At 39.1% G+C, this 22,289-nt stretch overlaps 1 protein-coding gene across 1 annotated transcript in view; it reads left to right on the top strand.

The window, feature by feature from the left end:
• Positions 1-21,535, top strand: part of CPA6 (carboxypeptidase A6) — a gene marked incomplete at its 5' end in the record, with an annotated part of 66,850 nt that extends 45,315 nt beyond the window's left edge. Inside the window, 3 exons of the mRNA XM_081111098.1 lie at positions 9,518-9,720; positions 13,660-13,744; positions 21,185-21,535. Of these exons, the coding sequence (XP_080967224.1) occupies positions 9,518-9,720; positions 13,660-13,744; positions 21,185-21,372 (476 nt within the window). The 3' untranslated portion in view covers positions 21,373-21,535. The remainder of the gene's footprint in view (positions 1-9,517; positions 9,721-13,659; positions 13,745-21,184) is intronic.
• Between the last annotated feature and the right edge of the window lie 754 nt (positions 21,536-22,289).

Genomic DNA, 22,289 nt, shown 5'->3' with positions numbered 1-22,289 from the left:
TCAGGAGATACAAGAAAAGGGCATAATTCCTGCCCTCAAGAAGATCGATGGTTTAGTAAAAATACAATTACATCAAACTGTGTGGAGATAAATAAAGGGTGCTTATAAGAGTGTATGAGTGTCGTTTTGCCGCTCTAACAAATTACCACAAACGTGGTGGCTTAAATCAACACAAATTTGTTTTCTTACTGCTCTGGAGGCCAGAATTCCAAAATGGATTTCATCAGGCTGGAGGTGGGGCAAACCACACTCCCTTGGGGGGCTGTAGGGGAGAATCCATTTCCTTGCCTTTTCCAGTGACTAGTGGCCACCTGCATCCCTCATCTTGTGACCTCTCCCTCCACCTTCAAAGCTAGCAACATAGCACCCTTTCTCTGACTCAGCGTCCCCCTGCTCCTGTCAATTAGCCCTCTCTTCTGTGTATAATCAAATGTTCTTCCTATAAGTATCCTTTAACTATTAATTTATCACATCTGCAAAAGCCCTTTCTCATAAAAGGTGGGCTTTCCAAGATTCTGTGGATTAGGACCTGGCAGTCTGTGGGGGTTGTTATTCAGCCAGCCACAAGGAATATAGAGAAAATGCCCCTAATCTGGGCCCTTTATCCAGAAGGCAGTGGTTGGCCATTGGAAAGTTTTAGGCAAAGGAATTACCTATTAAGATTTGCATTTTAGTAAAATTGATTCAGGACTTCTGAAGAAGCAGATTAAGAAGAGCCTAGAACCAGGGAAACCCCTACAATAATCCAAGAGAGTTCTGACTAAGACACTATTAGTTGGGTTGGGTGTACTTGAGAGAAATTAAAACAATGCTATCAACAGCTCTTCGTAGACTGTTGGATGCAGTAAATGACTTCTGATTTGGGCAATCAGGAGCCCTATCCCGAGTTTATAATACAAGAGCAGAAACAGGTTTGGGAGGGGGTTGGAGGACAGTAGGCAGGGAGGGAAATTTGTATCTAAGGAAAATGTGTTCAGAAAAATGAAACAATTTGCTTTCCAGCTAAGTTTTCGATTGCAATCTTCTCACAGGCTGCCTCTAAGAACAAAAACGAACATCAATTAGGCCACACGACATTTATTACTGAATTTTACCCTCACATCCTCAGAATAGAATCTAAAGATTTTAAGGAAAAGTAAGTGTGCAATTACACTGGAATTTTTTTATTATTATTATTCTGGACTAGAACCACAAACTGTCGATGCTGTAAAGTCTTAGCAATCATTTTCTAGCCAGTAGTTCTCAGCTTTGTTTCCCCCACTACCACGTACCCAAATGATGGTGAGAGCACGCTCCTGTGGTGACTTCCCAGCACACCCACTCTAACTGACCATTCCTCTCCCCCATCACAAGAGTATATGAGAATAAATTAAGAGTTATTAATCAGGACAACTAAATCGATTATTTTAAATAACTTTATGACATATAACTAGCTGGTGTGTGACACCCCCCACACACAACGGATAGCAACACAACACCACGTGAGAACCACTTATCGGGGTCCTGGTCCACCCAGGACAAACGCAGCCGGAGCAGTGACAAGCCGTCACTTGACTCAGCAGTAGTACAGCTCTTACTGGAACCTGGTCTTGTGATGTTCGGGCCATTGCTGCTTCTAGCACCCCTTTCTTCTCCAGTTTTGCTCTAAAGACCACAACCTACCTCATTTTACCATTTAGAGGAACTAATGTTCATACAAGCAACAAAACCTTTTTTTTTTTTTTTGGTCCTTTGTTTTTTTTTAAAATAAAATCCCACATTTTTAGTTCCATCCATCTTGAGTACCCCCAAGTCTCTTTGCCATGACAGTCTCCCCAGGGCTGCTAATCCCCATCTCCCTTTCCCTCCTCTATGTTCCGTGTACTTGGTCTGCACCACACACTTTACAATTGTAGCCTAGGTATCTACATTGCCTTGTCCTCTAATTTCCTCTCGTGTGCGCGTCTGGTCTCCTGTCTAGATTTATGAGGTCCTTGTAGAGTTTCACATCTCAGTACTCAACAACTGAAGAGGTGATGTACGGTGTGGAAGTTAAATTGCTGAAATGCTCAGAACAGAGATGTATGCTGCTCTATTTGACAGGGCTCAAATCTCTCCCTCTGCACTGCAGGGGTCTGTTATATATTCTGCTCTTGTTCTGCATGTGAAGCTGGCAAAGAGAATTTTGTCTCAGCTCCAGAAACAATATAGGGGCTCCCAATAAACTAAGGGAAGACGAATCACCCTTAGATGATCATGCTCCTAAAACCTGAAGTTTTAGGATTGATGCTTCTTGTCCCTTTCCGTTAGAAGTCTGTTTTATCATAGTGTCCTAGATATTGAATCCTTTTCTTGATGTTTTTTACTTGTTTCCTTAAAATGCTGTCTGCTGCTTTCATTTTCTGCTATCTTGATCTTCTGTAGTACAGCAAATATTTCGGATCAGAATCTGTGTAATTGTGACTAGATCTGGACAGGACTCTTCAAATTGTGTACCCAACATGGCTGTTTAAAATTCCGAAGGCACTTACGGTTCAGTAATGTTTGTGAGCTGTTCCTCTACATTTTAGTAAAGCTTGAATAGTGCCCCTAAAGGCTGTAAATAAAATTAGATCATTTTAGTGGCTTTCTTTCCACCTGAGTTAATTAATTTCCGTCTTGGAGGCCCCGCTAGTCATATTCTGTTTCTATTTTTTAAAGACAGGGTTGGTATAGATGAGTAAGTCAAAAATTCAGAGAAAAACACAGGCAGAGAGAATTTTGACTATGTTATCCCATTCTGCTGAATCAGTACTTAATCTGTGGTAAATAACATTGGCAGGATTCCAATCCACAAAGTAAACCATAAAATGCTATAGTGTATTCCATTGCCTAATGTGCTTCTCAGGCAAACAGCATTAGATTGAGGCATGGCCTTTCTTAATGTTATACAGTTTAGCTTGTGCATGATAATTAGGAAATAAAGTGTTGTTTCATTTTATTATGTGTCCAATATTGATCAAACACTGTGCTAGGTCCAACAAGTAGGGACATGGGTGTGCACACAATTTTCACGCAGGATACTATGCTTTATGACAAATGCAGGTAAATGGTGTTATGTAGAATGGTGTAACATGTTCTTGGATTGGATAACTCAACATAATAATATCCTTCCAAAATCAGTATAAATATAATGCAATGCCAATTAGAATCTCAATGGGGCTTTTCACTTTGTTTTCAGCTCTTGAGAATTGATTTTAAAAGATAGTAAGTTTATATGATCTAAATAAATAGACCCTAAAAAGGCAATAAACTTGGGGGGGGACAGTTAGGGGAACTTGTCTTGCCTGATATCAGAGCATTCTGTAATGCTAATATAGTTTGATAGGGTAACAATATGGAAATAGACAAATAGATCAACAGAATAGACAGAGAATCTAAGAATAGATCCACACATGCAGTAGACTTTAATATATGATAAAGTATTGTTTCAATTCACTGGAAAATGATAAAATATTTAATAAATGATACAGAATTGGCTGTCCATATTTTTAAAACTGAAAGCATAGCCATATGTTCCATATGTATAAAAAATCCAGAAGAATTAAAGACTTGGATGAAAAAAATATGATAAAAAGTCTTAGAAGAGCTGTAACCGGTTTGGCTCAGTGGATAGAGCGTTGGCCTGTGGACTGAAGGGTCCCAGGTTCAATTCCGGTCAAGGGCATGTACCTTGGTTGCGGGCACATCCCCAATAGGAGGTGTGCAGGAGGCAACTGATCGCTGTTACTCTCTTATCGATGTTTCTAACTCTCTATCCCTCTTCCTTCCTCTCTGTAAAAAATCAATAAAAAATATATTTAAAAAAAAAAGTCTTAGAAGAAACTCAATACATTATCTATAATATATAAGAATAGGGAAACTTTTTTAACCAACACAAGAAACCCAGAAGTGATTTTTTTAAAAAGACAGTAGTTATATACAATTTTAGATGTCTAAATGATTGAAGTTACCATAGACAACTGAATAGAAAAATTATAAATTTGAGGATAAAATGCAGATGACAGACAAGTATGTATACAAAGCTCTTTTATAGACGTGTAAGAAAAAGATACACAACCCAAGAGAAAACATGTGCTAAGGACATGAGTAAGCAACTCAGAGAAGAGTCCAATTGAAATAAACATAGACATCAATGCTCAAACATACTTACAGTAAGAAATAAAAGTTACATTCTTGCCATCAAAATGACAAATGTCAAAAGGTGATAAAAATTGATGGGAATATAGTCAATAACGTTGTCATAACAATGTATGACAGCAGATGGGAACTAGACTTACCAGGGTGATCACCTCATAAGGTATATAAATGTCTAATCACTGTCGTACATCTAAAACTAATGTAATATCTGTCTCTGTAGGTGTAAACTTAAAAGGTATTATTGGGAGGAATTAAGGAGCTATAGAAATCTTATACACTGCTTATGGAAATGCAAATAGTAAAAATCTTGGTAAGCAATCTGGTGAAAATCTATGAAAATGAAAAATACAATCTTAAGGTTAAGGGGTACAGGTCAGGGGTAGAACATTTAACTGCAGATCAAAAACACAATCCTTTTAGAACTTTAAGATTTTGAATCATGTGACCTTAACACCTACTTAAATGTATCCTTCAAGCCATTGTCCTGTGCCTATCCATCTGTCCCACAGAAATAAGAGTCCTCACATGTAAGGACATGAGTACTATAATTTACTGCAGCATTGCTTCTGTCAAGTCAGTCGTAAAGTGCCCTACTTTTTATATTGCAATATTGTTCATCATAACAAAGAGAGAAATAAACACAATCCCTTGCAATAGGCAGGTGGGAGACTAAATTATGACATAGCCACAATGGAATTTAAAAGAATGAATTCAAATTGACACAAATGGAGTTCCACAAACTAGCATTGAAGGAGATAGCAAGTGGCAAGAAACTATATGATTATGATCCTGTTTTATGACCAAAAATAGCTCCTATAAAAATGAATACATACCTATATAAAAATACCTATATGCAAGGGTACGTGAATACATACACAGTTACAGGTGTGAATGTTCACAAACTATATTAACAACTGCACTCACTTGTTAACATAGGCTACCTGAAGGTTAGTTGACAGTGGGGAAAGCAAGTGAAAAATACATTTTTTAAAAGACTACAATGATTGAAAATAAATAACTGGAATACGATCCCACTTAGTTAAATTTAAAAGTTATAAATGAAAAGAAAAACAAACACAGGAAATGAACAAAATAAAAATAAAACTGCCATGGCTGATGTAGCTCAGTTGGTTGTAGTATCAGCCCACACACCAGAAGGCCGTGGCACATACCTATGTTGCTGGTTCAATCCCCAGTCAGGGCACATACAGAAAGCAACCAATTTCTCTCTCTCCCTCTCTCCCTCCCCCCTTCTCTCTCTCTAAAATCAAAATTTTTTAAAGAAGAAAAATAACAACTGAATTTATGTGACAATAACTATGACTTCCCCAAGTAATGCTAACTAGAGGATCCAGCTGCTTTCTTTTAAATCAGTTTCCACAGAGGACAGTTTCTGCAAAATGTAAAATAAAACCAAATTTATCTATGCTTTCTGGGTTCATTTTTTTCCCTTGAAAAAACTTTTTTAAATTTCCCCTTTTAAAAATTATCAGAAAAATGCAAATTAAAACCACAATGAGGTACCACCTCACACCTGTCAAGATGGCTACCATCAATAAACAAACAAACACCAAGTACTGATAAGGATGTGGAGAAAGGGGAACCCTCATGCCCTGTTGGTGAGAATGCAGATTGATGCAGCCACTATGGAAAAGGGTATGGAGAATCTTTAAAAATTAAAAATAGAGCTACCATACGACCTAACAATTCCACTTCTGAGTATCTATCCAAAGAAAATGGAGACACTAATTCAAAAAGATGTATGCATCCCAATGGTTATTACTTACATGCAATAGCCAAGATATGGAAGCAACCTAGGTGTCTACTGATAGATGACTGGATAAAGAAGATGGGTATATACATATATATACAATGGAATATCACTGGCCCATAAAAAATGAGATCTTGCCATTTGTAACAACAATAATATACTAGTATCTAGAAAGTATTATGCTAAGTGAAATAAGTCAGACAGAGAAAGATAAATACCATATGATTTCATTTTTATGTAGAATCTAAAAAAAAAAAATCAGACTCACAGATACAGAGAAGAAAACAAACTGATGGTTGCCAAGAAATGGGAATGGACGAAAAAGGTGAAGGGGATTATCATGGGGATGTAATGCACAGCATAGGGAATATAGTCAATAACATAATTTTTTACAGTGAGAGATGGTTACTTTATAAGGTATGTAAATGTTGAGTCACTATGTTATGCACCTGAAATTATGTAATACCATATTTTAACAATACTTTAATAAAAATAAAAGTAGACATTTGATATATTTACTTGTACTACTTTTCTGTAGACATAATTTGCTGGGTCTTCTTTATTTTTCTATATAAAAATGTCAGTCATTTTATTGGAAATTTTTATCTGTTAGCATTTTTCATAATAACTTATATGTTAATTAATCATTAACATTTATTTCTGCCATCTTAACTTCTGTTCTTTATTTTTGAATGTCTTATTTTTTCTCTATTTTCTGTTGAATGGTTCTAAGTTACTTATGTTTGCTATGAAATTTGTGTTCTATTTTTCTTCTTATGGTTATTCCTAACTCATTAGGATCCATGCTTAGATTTGTTTTTCTCCATCAATTTCTATACTTCATCAATAGCTATATCTCCTTTGAGAAAGACACCAAACACTTAGCATGCTTTCACTTCTGGTTCCCCACCCTCCATCATTCCCTCAGTTTGTTATATTCTAGAATTTGATACTCAATCATTACACTTATTTTCCCCTTGGGACATTGCTTATTTAGACAACAGATCTTACTGAGTTGCTTACTCTCCAGTAATTCTTATCATTCTGATGGAATACTTTCTTCAAGAGTGTTTACAAATTGTGTGTGTATAATATGCCTTCTGAGACCTTTTATGCCAGAAAACATCCTTATTTCACTCTCATTTCAATGAGAGTTCAGTTAAATATAAAAGTTTAGATTCAAATTTCTTTTTAAAAAAATACTTTGGCCTGGCCAATGTGGGTCAGTGGATTGAACATCACCCTATGCACCAAGAAGTCACTGGTTTGATTTCCAGTCAGGGCACATGCCCAAGTTGTGGGCTCGATCCCCAGTAGAGGGGCATGCAGGAGGTAGCCAATCAATGTTTTCCTCTCATCGATGTTTTTCTCTCTCTCTCTCCCTCTTCCTTCTTCTCTAAAATCAATAAAAACATATTTTAAAAATACTTTGGAAATATTACTATAGTGTTGCTATTAAGAAGGTAAATGTGAATCTAATTCTTGTTCCTTTATAGATGACCTACTTCTGTCTCCCTGGATTTGTTTGTTTTTAAATTCTACCTGAAGGTGTCAAGGAGTTGCTATTTTCCCTTTTAATTCTCTTGTTTGGTGAACAATAAGTTCATTCAATCTTTTTCTAATTGTGAGGAAATTTCAATTAGCAGTACTTCAAATATTTAACTTCTGCTTATTTTTTTCTTTCAGGGCCCCTATTAATCAAATGTTCAAACATATTCCATTTTTTATAACTTTTAATTTTTTTCCCAGTTCTTTGTTTCTTCTTGATGCCTCTGGGAATGTTTCAAAACCCACTTCATCTCATTAACTCATTCATCAACTGTATTCAGTCAACCCAGGAATTTTTAAATTTCTACTATATCTGATTGGATCTTTTTTATAACTTCTTGTATCTGTTCATTGTTTCTAATGCCCTCCTATAGTCCCTTGAGAACATTTATTAGGATTATTATAAATTCTTGTTTCTCTAGCTCCGTGGTCGGCAAACTGCTGCTCACGAGCCACATGCGGCTCTTTGGCCCCTTAAGTGTGGCTCTTCCACAAAATACCACATGCGGGTGCGCACGTACAGTGCAATTGAAACTTTGTGGCCCATGCACAGAAGTCGGTATTTTGTGGAAGAGCCATACTCAAGGGGCCAAAGAGCCGCATGTGGCTCGCGAGCCGCGGTTTGCCAAGCCGCAGTTTGCCGACCACTGCTCTAGCTCATTAGTTCAGCTCCCTCTGGAATTAGTTGTTCAGTTGTGATCTCTCCTTCCAGTGCTTTACATCAGTGTTTGCCAGGTGCCTATTTTTCCTGTTCCTTTTGGAGTATCAGCTATAGTTCCCAGTTCCATCCATAACCCACTTGCTTCTGAGGCGTCTCCAGAATTAGACTCAACAGAGGAAAACCACAATTGCTTTCAGTTCCCCATCTTGACTCTCCTAGGTAGAATAAACTAAACGGACTGCCCTCAAAATTTAGTCTGATTTAATGTGGTTGTCTTTTTGTGTTCAGTAGAGTTAGACTATGTCACAGGACGACCAAACATTTTCCATTTGTTTATGAGAAGAGTTATAGTTTTCTAGGGGTATTAGAGGGATAATAATGGCTCAGAATGGCAAATAACTATGGGAAATGTCATTTATTTCCAAAATTTCTGGGATTCTTAATACTTTGTGATTGTTGCAGTGAATCTTACTTTCCCTCCTCCTCTTCATAGACCCGTATAACATGATTTTTCATTTCAAAAATTATCAAAATTTAGTTTTTGTTTTTTCAAGATTTAGTTTTGAAGGTTTTTTAACTGAACACTTTCAAACCCCCAAGATGGGCTTTCCAAGACCTGTTTGGATATTGCTGATATAAAAATATAATAGAAATTGGTTTGGCATGTTCTATGGAAATATTTGTCTTGCTTCCATGTTTTTGATACATCAATATTTGTATCTCACAAGACACCTAGCCTTTTCTTTTTGACATTCACTTACTTGGCAAATGTTTGTTGAACACTTGCTATACTATTGTTCTAATTGCCAGGTGCCCAGCAAGGACACGGCCCCTGCCTTCAGAGCATTACAGTCTAACAAAAACTCCAGATAAAATGTAGGTTCTGTTAGAGCAAGGATTTGTGTGTGTGTGTGTGTTGTGTTGTTTTCCAGTGTATCTTGGGTACCTAGAACAGTGTAAATATTGGTTGAATGATCAACAAGTAAATATTTGACACTAATTACAAGTGTGTTGACCATATGGAGGGAAAGCACAGGTGTTGTGATGAATATACACAGGAGGCCTTCCCTTCCCTAGGGGATCATATAGAATTAGTTCTCCAACTGATAGAGCTATCTTTAAAGTAGTTCTTTTTCCAGGCTCACTTAAACACTCAGCACCTATTTCCTACTTGGGCCACCCTCCTATTATGCCTGAAGGCTTGAGCCACAGTGGATGTTTCAGTAATCGATTTCTGTAAATGAGGAGTTAGACGGATTGCTTAGCAATACCCTATGTGTATAGAAATAAAAGAAAAATCACAATTTAATAATGCTGGCTTGTGTTTCTTGCTTCTTGCCTGCCCACTGCCCTACCCCATTTTCTTTTCTAACTGACAGATGAAGGAGCTTCCATGCACCCTTGTGATGACACGTACTGCGGACCTTTCCCGGAATCTGAGCCTGAAGTGAAAGCTGTCGCTAACTTTCTTCGAAAACACAAGAAGCACATTAGGGCTTACCTCTCCTTTCATGCATATGCTCAGATGTTGCTGTATCCCTATTCTTACAAATATGCAACAATCCCCAATTTTAGCTGCGTGGTAAGTATTTGCCTGTGAACATGTGTGCCAGGCTTCTTGCTTCTTTTTAAGATGATTCATGATAATAGCAAACATATATTCTGTGTGTTCTAATGAACGTTTTATAATATATGAACTCATTTATTTTTATAATCATATAAGGGGGGAAACTATTAACCCCATTTTACTGATGAGGAAACGGAAACCTAGAGAAATTAAATAATTTTACTAAAAACACATGGCTACTAAGTGTCAGAGCCAAGATTCAGCCCCAAATCTAGCTGCAGGGCTATTGCTTTTAACCCACTGTGTTCTGCTGCTTTTCCGATGCAATCATTTCACCCTGTTTACATTCTCTCCACAGGTTACACAGAAAATGTTAGGATGGATTTTATTAGTGTTACAGTTCTGGTCACATGTACACTTTATTGAGTAAATAATTGCTCATAAATTATGGCCTGACTCATTAATTAAAAGCAAGTTTTAATTTATAAGTGCTATTTATTTTATGCTACTAAGTCTCTGGGCATGTATCTGACAAGTTAGTACTAAGAATGAACAGCCTTTCTGGCATAAGATTACGTAAAAGTGAAAAAGCAGTGTTCCTTTCTCTCCACATCTCAATAACACAACAAGCTACCCACTGTAGGCATAATGCCTTGTAAAGTGGGTCTGGTTCAGAGCCTATAGTGTCTAAGGCCTATCAAATTCAAAACCAGGCCAAACTAATGAGTAGTGTTAGAAGTGAGGAGGAGAGATTGGGAGCAGTGATTGAGAAGAGGCATGGGCAAGCTTTTGGGTTGCTGCTGCTATTCCATTCCTTGACCTCAATGGGGTTACATAAGTGTAAGCAATTTGTGATCATTCACTGAGCTGTATGTATGTTATGCTTAAATTTAAAGGGTTTTACAAAAGAGAAGAATCTCCTTTCTCCCTATACCTTGAACTGCACATCCTGTGCCAGTTGCTTGGGGTTGTAGGAATTCCTGATCTAGAGGCCCAGGCCTGGAAGGAATAGGGAACATGAGGAAGACAGAAGGCCTATGGGAAGGCTTGCATTCTGTCTAAAAGAGGAACTTTGTTCTTGGCATCACAAGCAAGAATTCCAAGCAAATGCTCTCTCTCAAGAAATATTGTAAATGTGGTCATTACATTTGATAGTGCTATTGAGAGTGCTATTCTTCAGCTACTCTGAGGGTCAAATAGGGTTTTTGTTGTTATTGGTGTTGACCTGGCACCCTGACCACCTTGTATCACAATGTTTCTATAGGCAAATGTTCAGTCCTTTCTAAATGGCACAGTGTCTCTTTACATGCTCATAACACATTACATGGAGTATGCAATATATTAAAACTATTACATGAGAATGTTCTCCATATTTTGAATTTATCTTCTCTCTAGGAATAAAGCCTGTTTTCTTTTTGTCTTGGATTGGAGGGTGTAATATAAAGAGTAGATTAGTTTTTCAACCAAGGATAAATTTGCCTCCCAAGGGACAATGGAGAATGTTGGAGACATTTTTGATTGTCACAACAGAGCTGGAAGATGCGATTGACATCTAGTGTGTAGAGGTCAAGGATGCTGTTGAACATCCTACAGTGCACAGGACAGCCTCTCACAGCAAAGAATTATCCAGTCCAAACTGTTAGTAGTGCCACTATTGAGAAATCCTATTAGTGGGTTACATACAAACTAAATCGCTAAAACCAGGATTATGACTCTCAGAAGCTAGGTAGTCTCTGAATGTCAACCAGAAACCATTACATTCTATTCATAGTTTAAATTAAAATTGTTCATAAACATTCCATCAACATGTAGGAGTCTGTGTTTCAGCCAATATTTTTAGGTCATTCATTAAGTTGCTTTAAATATGGAAATAAAAAAATATATATTCCTTTCTCAGCTGAGGCCTGATACATGAGGCCTGAATCCTTTTGGACAATTGGAAAGAGAAAGCAATAGAGAAGAGAACTTATATGCATAAATGCAAAGCCCACAAATATAGACAATAGTGCAGTGAAGGCCTGGGGGAAGGGAGAGTGGGATAGAGGGCGTCAATAGGGGGAACAAGGGAAACATCTGTAACACTTTCAACAATAAAGATAAATAAAAATAAAATCAGATAAATAAAATAAAAAAGAGGAAACACTTAAACTCTCTCAAATACATGTCTCGCTGTGCAAGCCGGGAAAAGGGTTCTTTAAAAAATGCACTGAGCCCTAACCGGTTTGGCTCAGTGGATAGAGCGTCAGCCTGTGGACTGAAGGGTCCCAGGTTCAATTCTGGTCAAGGGCATGTACCTTGGTTGCGGGCACATCCCCAGTAGAGGGTGTGCAGGAGGCAGCTGATCGATGTTTCTCTCTCAGTAAAAAAAAAAAATCAATAAAATATATTTTTTAAAAATGTGCTGAAGTTTCCATCTTCTGTGGAAGGATCATATCTAAGCCTCTTATCTACAGACACCCGTACCGAGTGGTAGAAGAGCAGTGAGCTGAAAAGCTTAAAACTCTGTAGGTGTTTTGTGTACGGAGGTAAAAGTGGATATCTGGGGTTTTTTCTTAATAGATTTTTCCTTTGGGTTAGTCATGAAATAATGAGGAATGAAGGTCTCTGCACCAGCAGAATGGAGTAATCTCCTAGATGTAGAATGATCTGCCCTTTCCATGGAATATTTCTGTGACCGTTGGATAAGATGTTAAAACAGTAGAACATTCTCCATAAAGATACCTCATTATGGTGTTTTCATTCTTTTTCTGCTGGCTCCTGAAAAGGAGAATGTCAGCATCAGTGAGATCAATAATCGATTGTCTGCCAGGTTCTGGAGCCTGGTCCCTGAATAGCCACAAAGGGTGGCATTTGCTACAAATGCTGCTTAATGCCTCCCTGAGGTGAATGAGGACAGCAAGCTGAAGCTGGGTCCAACACACAGCCGACGTGGCCCAGAGTGCTTCAACTGGCGTATTCAATTATTCATGGACAAATTGAAACGGGAGAGCTGTATACTGGTTTCAACATACTTCTTTACTGGTCATACAATACTTGTCTAACTCTTTGCTGAAACGTGTACTTTGGGCCATTTGAAATGTGTTCAAGAGTGGTCGGTATCATTCTAGTTCATGTTAGAATATTCACCCTTTAGTATTTTGATTGTGCTGAATATTTTCTCTGGTTTTTGACATTGGTAGGAAGAGTTTCACCTCAACATTTCTACATCTTGGAACTACTGGCTGGCTCCGTCAGAGGTGTATGTAACTTTAGAAGTCGTGGCGCATTCTGAAACTGTCCCCGTTCCCAGTAGGAATAAACACATAACATAAGACAAGTCATTCTTGCTGAATCAAAGAGCTTCCTAATTGATCCATATGTGTTCTAAATATCTTGTACATCACCAGTGAAGTATGTACTTAAGGATCAATAAGATTACGTTGATACTCTTGCTGATCTATGCTTATTCGACATTCATGCAAGACATATTGATTAAACATCTCTTATGTACAGGCACATGTCTAAATATTGAGACGAGCCTGCCCTACCAAACATGTTGTAATTTATAGAAATAGGTGTCTCGGAACTAACGTGAAGAAGACAGAAGTCTAAGTCAGCATTAGAAGATATGAGTACTTATCCACTTATCCCAACTCAATCCCTCCTTGCCGTGTAAGCCCAGCATGCCCATTTCACCTCACTGGGACTTCCTTTTCTCACTTGTAAAATGGAAATGTTACTGATCACTGGCTCTTAGTGAGGATAAATCAAAAGAAATGTGTTCTAAAACATATTGCAAAATTCAGCATGTGACAATGAGTAACATAACATTATTTTTAAATATGGCTATTAACTGATGTGTCCATCCTTGTTCTTCAAAGTGACGACTGATAGGGCTCAAACAACATGCAGTGTTTCCAAAGGTTTCAATGCAATGATGTAAGTGACATAAATTTCTCCATTTTTTCCTCACAGGAATCTGCAGCTTATAAAGCTGTGAATGCACTTCGATCCGTATATGGGATACGATATAGATATGGACCTGCCTCCAGCACCTTGTGTAAGTTTCCTCTGTGTGTTGTGTTAGAGTCATTTATTGAGCCAATATCCTGTATAATGACTTCCCTTTAAAAAAAAGAGAAAGTGTGTGCCCCCAACATGAAATTTTTGACTACCAAATTAGCCAAGGAAGATGAAGGGAGTTTATATTGGATTAGTTTCACACTGCTCAACAGAAATCACTGTACCAATTTAAATAAATTTGAAGCAGAGAATATTCTAGTCATGTAGTAATGACTGCCAAGTTGAATTGAGATCTTATGGCAGCAGAAAGTACCAAAATGGGCTCCTTAAGCAATTGTAACCGCCATAAGCCTGGAAATGGGCCTTGGGGAAATCCTGAAGTAATGTTTCAGCATGAACAGAGCTTCCTTTTTATTCCTTTCCTCCACCATTCTTGTTATGAAATTCTATTTCTTACATAGCATCTTTAGCTGAATTTTCCCTTAAAAGGTGATTGAAATATATCTTATTTTACATAAAATAAAGAACAATTGAGAAAGAACTCAGATGAAGAATTGGGACATATGGATTCTAGTCCTAATTCTGCCACAAGTCAGGATATAATCCTGGCCAAGACATTAATCCTGGGCTTCAGTACCCACAACTGTTTAATGAGAAATCAGACAAATCATATCTCATGGCCTTTCAAACTCTGAAATTCATTGACTATATGACTTGAAAAATCTAGTGAGAAATCCTAAATATTTGAATGTCCATGTATACATGTTAAGGTGTAGACACACACAGATCATGTGTATATGTATAAATAGTGACACCTGATTATGCATTATAATAAAGTAGAAAATTTCTCCTGATGTCTTTAATCATCATTATATTCGTAACCATTCACTTTTTTCAGCCTTCAGAAGCTTGGTTTGTCAATTAACACTACTTATGCTAATAATGAGAATGTCCTAAGTATCAGAACTTTTTTCACACTCCATGATCATTAGTCTCAGGCTGACCTTTTCGGAACTACTTTTCAATAAAGTCACCCTGAAAGGGGAAATACAGTATTTTTAAAAATCACATTATGAACTTCCAGTCAAGATGGTGGGGTAGGTAAACGATGTGCTCACCTCCTCTCATGACCACATCAAATTACAACTGAATTGTAGAACAGCCACCCTTGAGAACCACCTGAAGACTAACTGAACAGAAGTCCTATAACTAAGGATATAAAGAAGAAGCCTTGTCAGGCTGGTGTGGCTCAGTGGTTGAGCATCCACCTGTGAACAAGGAGATCATGGTTCAATTCTGGTCAGGGCACATGGGGGCATGCAGTAGGCAGCTGATCAATTATTCTCTCGCATCATTGATGTGTCTATCTCCCTCTTCCTCTCTCTTATCTCTGAAATCAATTTATATATGAATTTTCAAAAGAAGTCTCTTATAGACTGGTAAGAGGGGCAGGGACACAAAATGGTCTGGTCCCACACCCATTTTGTGGAGGTTACAAATCAGAAAGGATATTTTGGCTGCAGAGGTGCCCCCTGAGGAGGGAAAGCTACCAACCTCTCAGTGGGCTCCCCAGCCCAGAGCACCAGGGCCAAGAAGAGGAGTCCCCACCACATGTGGCTGTGAAAATCAGCAGGGATCTGTCCAGGTGAGATGGAGGGCTGCTCTAGATCCAGGCGTCCTCTTAAAAGACCTGAGCACAGACTCACAAACACTCACCCTAAATCACAGGGAAGGCACAGCAGCTAGAAAAGCACCAGGGATTTATGGGGATTAAATGAATTGACTGGCTTCAGGGTGGGGCCAGAGAGGCAGCTCTGTCCAAGGACAGAAGTACAGCCAGGCACCATTGTTCCTTTGTTGAGCCCTCCCCCAACTCAGCCTGTATGCACAAGCAGGTGACAAATCTGAGTCCCTAGCTACCTGGTTAATACTTGCCCCACCCTGGTGATTACCTAAGACCCCGCCGACCTAACTCACATACCATCTGGAACCACCTCCAGTTGCGGTTCCACATGAGCAACCAGCCTTGGCCCGTACTACAGACTTCACTAAACTCTAAGGTCTACAAACCCAAAGCAAGCAGTGTCTGGCCTCAGTATGCACGTACAGTACCTCTTGCTAAGCAACCCCAAGCCCAGCACTAGTGGCAGGCAGCTTCGGTGACAGTATACCCTTTCTCAGGCACCTTTAAGCCAACATAGACAACTAGCAATTGCAGATCATCTGAACAGACGTTTAACCAAAGAGGACATACAGGTGAAAAATAGACATATGAAAAGATTTGCAACATCACTAATTATCAGAGAAGTGCAAATTAAAAGCAAAATGAGATATCACCTCACACATGTCAGAATGCCTATCCTCAATAAATCAACAGAGAACCAAGATGGCGGCATAGGTTAACGCCGGAGTTTGCTGCTTTGAACAACTACTTCAAAAGTGAAACCAAAAAACGGAAGGGACATCACCCAGAACCACAGGAACGCTGGCTGAGTGGAGGTCCTACAACTAGGAGGAAAGAGAAACGCATACGGACACTCAGAGGAGGCGCAGTGCTGAAGTCAAATTCTGAGGTGCGGAGTGCGCGGAGCGGGCTGGCAGCGGAGGGTGCGGTTGGCGTTTTCAATTGGGAGGGAGTCGCAGACTCTGAGCTCCAGATACGGGCGAGTCTTTAGGGACCCAGACTCAAACGGGAGAAGCAGGACTGTCTGGCTTCGGTCAGAGCGAGTGCAGCTTTCTCTCCGAGGTTTGCAGCGGGTGCTGGGACTCAGAGAGGCAGAGCCCCTGGGGACAGGACTGAGAGCCACCATAACTGCTCTCTCCGGCCCACCCTGTTGATCCTGTGCGACCCGCCCGGCCCAAGCCCTGCACAGAGGCATTTGCCGGATAGCCTCAGGCAAAGGCTAGATTAGCACCTCCCTAGAGGACAGAAGTTCTCTCACTGCAGACACAGCTGATTCTCATAGTTGGCCTGGAGGTCAAACCCTCCCTGGTATTAGCTACAACAATCGTTTAACTATAAGACTGTGCACAAAGACCACTAGGGGGTGCACCAAGGAAGCATAACAAAATGCGGAGACAAAGAAACAGGACAAAATTGTCAATGGAAGATATAGAGTTCAGAACCACACTTTTAAGGTCTCTCAAGAACTGTTTAGAAGCCGCCAATAAACTTAATGAGATCTACAAGAAAACTAATGAGACCCTCGATCTTATATTGGGGAACCACCTAGAAATTAAGCATACACGGACTGAAATAACGAATATTATACAGACTCCTGACAGCAGACCAGAGGAGCGCAAGAATCAAGTCAATGATTTGAAATGTGAGGAAGCAAAAAACACCCAACCGGAAAAGCAAAATGAAAAAAGAATCCAAAAATGCGAGGATAGTGTAAGGAGCCTCTGGGACAGCTTCAAGCGTGCCAGCATCAGAATTATAGGGGTGCCAGAAGATGAGAGAGAGCAAGATATTGAAAACCTATTTGAAGAAATAATGACAGAAAACTTCCCCCACCTGGTGAAAGAAATGGACTTACAGGTCCAAGAAGCGTGGAGAACCCCAAACAAAAGGAATCCAAAGAGGACCACACCAAGACACATCATAATTAAAATGCCAAGAGCAAAAGACAAAGAGAGAATCTTAAAAACAGCAAGAGAAAGAAACTCAGTTACCTACAAGGGAATACCCATACGACTGTCAGCTGATTTCTCAACAGAAACTTTGCAGGCCAGAAGGGAGTGGCAAGAAATATTCAAAGTGATGAATACCAAGAACCTACAACCAAGATTACTTTATCCAGCAAAGCTATCATTCAGAATTGAAGGTCAGATAAAGTGCTTCACAGATAAGGAAAAGCTAAAGGAGTTCATCACCACCAAACCAGGATTATATGAAATGCTGAAAGGCATCCTTTAAGAAGAGGAAGAGGAAGAAAAAGGTAAAGATACAAATTATGAACAACAAATATGCATCTATCAACAAGTGAATCTAAGAATCAAGTGAATAAATAATCTGATGAACAGAATGAACTGTTGATTATAATAGAATCAGGGACATAGAAAGGGAATGGACTGACTATTCTTGCGGGGGAAAGGGGTGTGGGAGATGCGGGAAGAGACTGGACAAAAATCGTGCACCTATGGATGAGGACAGTGGGTGGGGAGTGAGGGCGGAGGGTGGGGTGGGAACTGGGAGGAGGGGAGTTATGGGGGGGAAAAAAGAGGAACAAATGTAATAATCTGAACAATAAAGATTTAATTAAAAGAAAAAATAAAAAAAAATAGTGGAAGGCAAAAAAAAATAATAAAAAAAATATCACTGGGGAAAAAATAAATAAATAAATAAATCAACAAACAAGTGTTGCAAGGATGCAGAGAAAAGGGGACCCTCCTGCACTGATGGTGCAGCCACTATGGAAAACAGTATGGAGGTTCCTTAAAAATTGTAAATTGGACCCGAACCAGTTTGGCTCAGTGGATACAGCGTCAGCCTGCGGACTGAAGGGTCCTAGGTTCGATTCCGGTCAAAGGCATGTACCTTGGTTGCGGGCACATCCCCAGTAGGGGGTGCAGGAGGCAGCTTATCGATGTTTCTCTCTATTCCTCTCCCTTCTTCTCTGTAAAAAATCAATAAAATATATATTTTTTAAAAATTTGTAAATTGGAACTACCATATGGCCCAGCTATTCCGCTTCATGGTATTTGTCCAAAGAAAATTAAAACACTAATTTGAAAAAATACATGCATCCCTATGTTTATTGCAGCATTATTTCCAATAGCAAAGATATGGAAACAACCTGTGTCCATGGATAGACACTCAGATAAAGAAGAGTTGGTACATATATACATTGGCCATAAAAAAGAATGCAATCTTGCCATTTGTGAAAACATGAACTGACCTAGAATTATTATACTAAATGAAATAAGTCAGACAAAGACAAATACATATGATTTCACATATATGTGGAATCTAAAAGACAAAATAGAAACAAACTCATAGATACAGAGAGCAGATGATTAACAGATGGGAGGGGGATTAGGGGACTGGCTGTAAAGGGGGAAGGGTTTAAGACGTACAAATTACACAATTGCGGGGGGAAGGCTGAGACTAGGGGGCAGGGGCAGACTGGATGACGACAATGGGGGGGAAGGGGGACTATGTAATACTTTCAACTATAAAGACTTTTTTAAAAAAAAAATAAGTACAAGTTGGCAGTTACAAAATAGCCACAGGGATGGGAAGTACAGCACAGGGAATATAGTCAATAATATTGTAATGGTTCCAAGGAGCTGCTAGACCAATTGGGCAGGATCTCCTCATAAGGTATATAAATGTCTAATCACTATGCTGTAAATCTGAAATTAACATAATATTGAATATCAACTATAGTTGAAAAATTAAAAATTTTAAGTAATGGGGAAAATCACACTACCAACTAATACCAATATATATTAACAATTTCAAAACATTCATTTTAAAAATCTCACACTTCACCTTTGCAGCTTGGTATCACGGCACAGTCATAGTATGATATTTACCGAGAAGAACCTGTTACCATAGAAATGAGGCTGTCACATGACCATGAGCTAACTGTTGGCACAGATTGTCTCTGGCTTTGGCTACTATGACGACTATTTGTAGTTCCAGTGTACTCTAACCCGAGGGACAATGAAGATACAGCCTGTCCTAACTGAAGCCAGAGGAGCCTGAGAAACAACAGAGTCATCTAATTGTCATCTTCCCACACTAATTCTATGTCTAATTTGTCCTGGCAAAAATAGCATAAAAAGTGGTATTATTGGAATAGATGAACATTTTAACGTAATGGTGTATGTCAGGCTACATTATATACATTTCAGGAGAAAAGTATATAAAGATTATTCTATGAAACATGTATTCATTTATTTAAAAATTATTAAGAGTATGTTTGGCTAAGAACTACATGCTAGGTACTTTGGGATGTAAAGATGAAAAACAGTAACAGCTAGTATAGGCTAAGCACATTATTTTATTTCATTTTCACAACAACCCTGTGCAGTGGGTGTTATCCCTTTGTCAAAAGCAGAGACTGAGGCACAGAGCAGCCACAGGAGGGAGGATTGGATACAGTCTGCCTCTGTTGTCTGCACTCTTGACTCTGCTGAAAAGCTGGAATATATGGGGTCACAGGAGCCAGAAGGAGAGAGCTGTCAGGAAGGACTGTCAGCTAGGGTAAATGCTATGGAGAGGTTGAAAGTAGAATCTGAGTGGGGGACGGCAGGGGCGGGGCGGGGATCAGCCCTGCTGTGCTTGGCGACCTTCAAGAAAAAAGTTTTCATAGACAGATAGAGGCAAGAGCCAAAGTGAAAGCAACTGAAAATGTAGAAGAAACATATAGCAATTCTCTTTTAGTTTTAAAGTAACAGGAAGAAGAAAAAGAGGATGGCATATAGCAGGATCATGAGCAGGAAGTGCTATAGGAAAGTGGTGCTTGAACACTTTGGCCAATGCAGCTGCAAGATAGAGGGGGATTTAATTAATGAGACAAAGGCCTGGAGAAGGGACCCGCTCACTAGCAGAGAAGACAGTAATGAATGGTATCAAAAGGTGACACATGTAAAAAAAATGAGCAACATTTCTTCTTCTGAGCTAAAGGAGGGAAGTCAGAGGGCTATGAGGTCAGTAGAGGAGGTGGCTGGCTCACTACTCATTGAGTATGGGAACAATAAGAAAGTGATGGGCAGGACTAGAGGGAATGAAAAACACTCAGTAAGTAAAGGTGTAGAAAAAGGAGCCTAGAGCAGCATCAGGAACAAAGAAAGACTTCAGTGATTAGTGTGAATTTATGGCAAAGACTTTCTCCAGCTCCCTCATAAGGCGTCAAAGCAGAGACCCTGAGTCAGGGATTGAGAATCAGCAAAACCAAGGCAGAAAAAAAGACTAGATAAGTCATTTTCAGAGTTCTGGTGAGAAATTCAGTGAAGTAATTGACCATGGCCAGGTATAGAGACAAATGAAATTATAAGGCTGGGAAGAGTCTGGGAACTACAAACTTAAGCAAAGGCAAAGAACAAGTTCATTAGGAGGAAAAAAAAAAATAGGGGGAGTACAGGAAATGAGGTTTTCTGGGAACAGAATTGCAATATGCTAGACCTTGGAAGTGAAGAACCAAGTGATAAGAAGCAGAAAAGTCCATAGTGTGGTTTTGGTCATGGGTGAATGAAGTTCGAGTGGAAATAAATGTCATTGGAGTTGAGGCTGAGAAATTTTGAGGGCAATACACTGGAAAAGCATTAAACCTAGACTAGGTTCTCAAAAATGGCAGGTCTCATTTATAAGGTCTCTGAGCCCGAGGCCAAGGAACTTCTGTTAAATCATTCTTTGTGAAACAGTATTTATTGGAAGAATTTAGGATAGCTTAGTAATAGATACATTTTTGAAAATTATACAGACTCTTTAGTAAGGCCGGTTTTTTGTTTTTATTTTAACTTTCAGATGTGAGTTCTGGTAGCTCGATGGATTGGGCCTACAAAAATGGAATACCCTATACGTTTGCTTTTGAACTGCGTGACACTGGGCATTTTGGGTTTTTACTGCCGGAGGTGCTCATCAAACCCACCTGTACAGAGACCATGCTGGCCGTGAAAAACATCGCCATGCACCTGCTGAAGAAGTGTCCCTGAGATGGCCCGAGGGTCAGGTCAACCGCCAGCGAGACAGCTGACTCTGCCCAGGAGCTGCTGGGCAGTGGATGAAAACTGTTCTTAAAGAGAGAGGCAACTGTTTGAAGTGAGCATATCTGTGGACTTTTAAAGGAACCTCTCATGCAGTTCAACTCTCTGTGGCAATAAAAAAAAAAAGGTAAATAAATAAATAAATAAATAAGAGCATAGCCTCATTTGTTGTAAGCAAAAGCATCCATTTTATACCCCATTAGAGTCTCGTTTGATTAAGGTGGGGATATTTTTAAAGTCTTTTGTTTCACAAAATGTACAGATTGAGAATGTCACTTCAATCAATCACCTGTTCTCGATTAAGATCCACCAATGATGTTTAATCACTTGGTCCTTTAGAAATGGAAATTTTTGAAATGCAAAGAACTATAATCCTTAATAGGATAAGTATAAAATTCTCAAGACCTCAGATTATTCACAGCTTTACCCTGGGCATTAGTGTACCATATACCCATAAAAATATAGCAAGATAGAGCACATGAGTTTAGATTCTGAGAATACCACTTTTAAAATAGGAGCAAACGCCCTGGCCGGTTTGGCTCAGTGGATAGAGCGTCGGCCTGCGGACTGAAAGGTCCCAGGTTCGATTCCGGTCAAGGGCATGTACCTTAGTTGCACATACCCAGTGGGGAGTGTGCAGGAGGCAGCTGATCGATGTTTCTAACTCTCTATCCCTCTCCCTTCCTCTCTGTAAAAAATAAATAAAATATATTTTTTAAAAAATAGGAGAAAACATGAATTGGGCTGCCAGACACAGCATTAAGAGCTTTATGTAATGATCTCACATTATTCTTCAAATACTGTCAGGTAGCTACTGCTATTATCCTCATTTTTCAAATGAGAAAATTGAGGCTTAGAAAGGTGAT

Source organism: Myotis nattereri (assembly GCF_964212035.1).
Source record: "Myotis nattereri genome assembly, chromosome: 17".
Lineage (NCBI taxonomy): Eukaryota > Metazoa > Chordata > Mammalia > Chiroptera > Vespertilionidae > Myotis > Myotis nattereri.
Note: the sequence above shows the minus strand (reverse complement) of the source record. Positions and strands in the feature narration are given on the sequence as shown.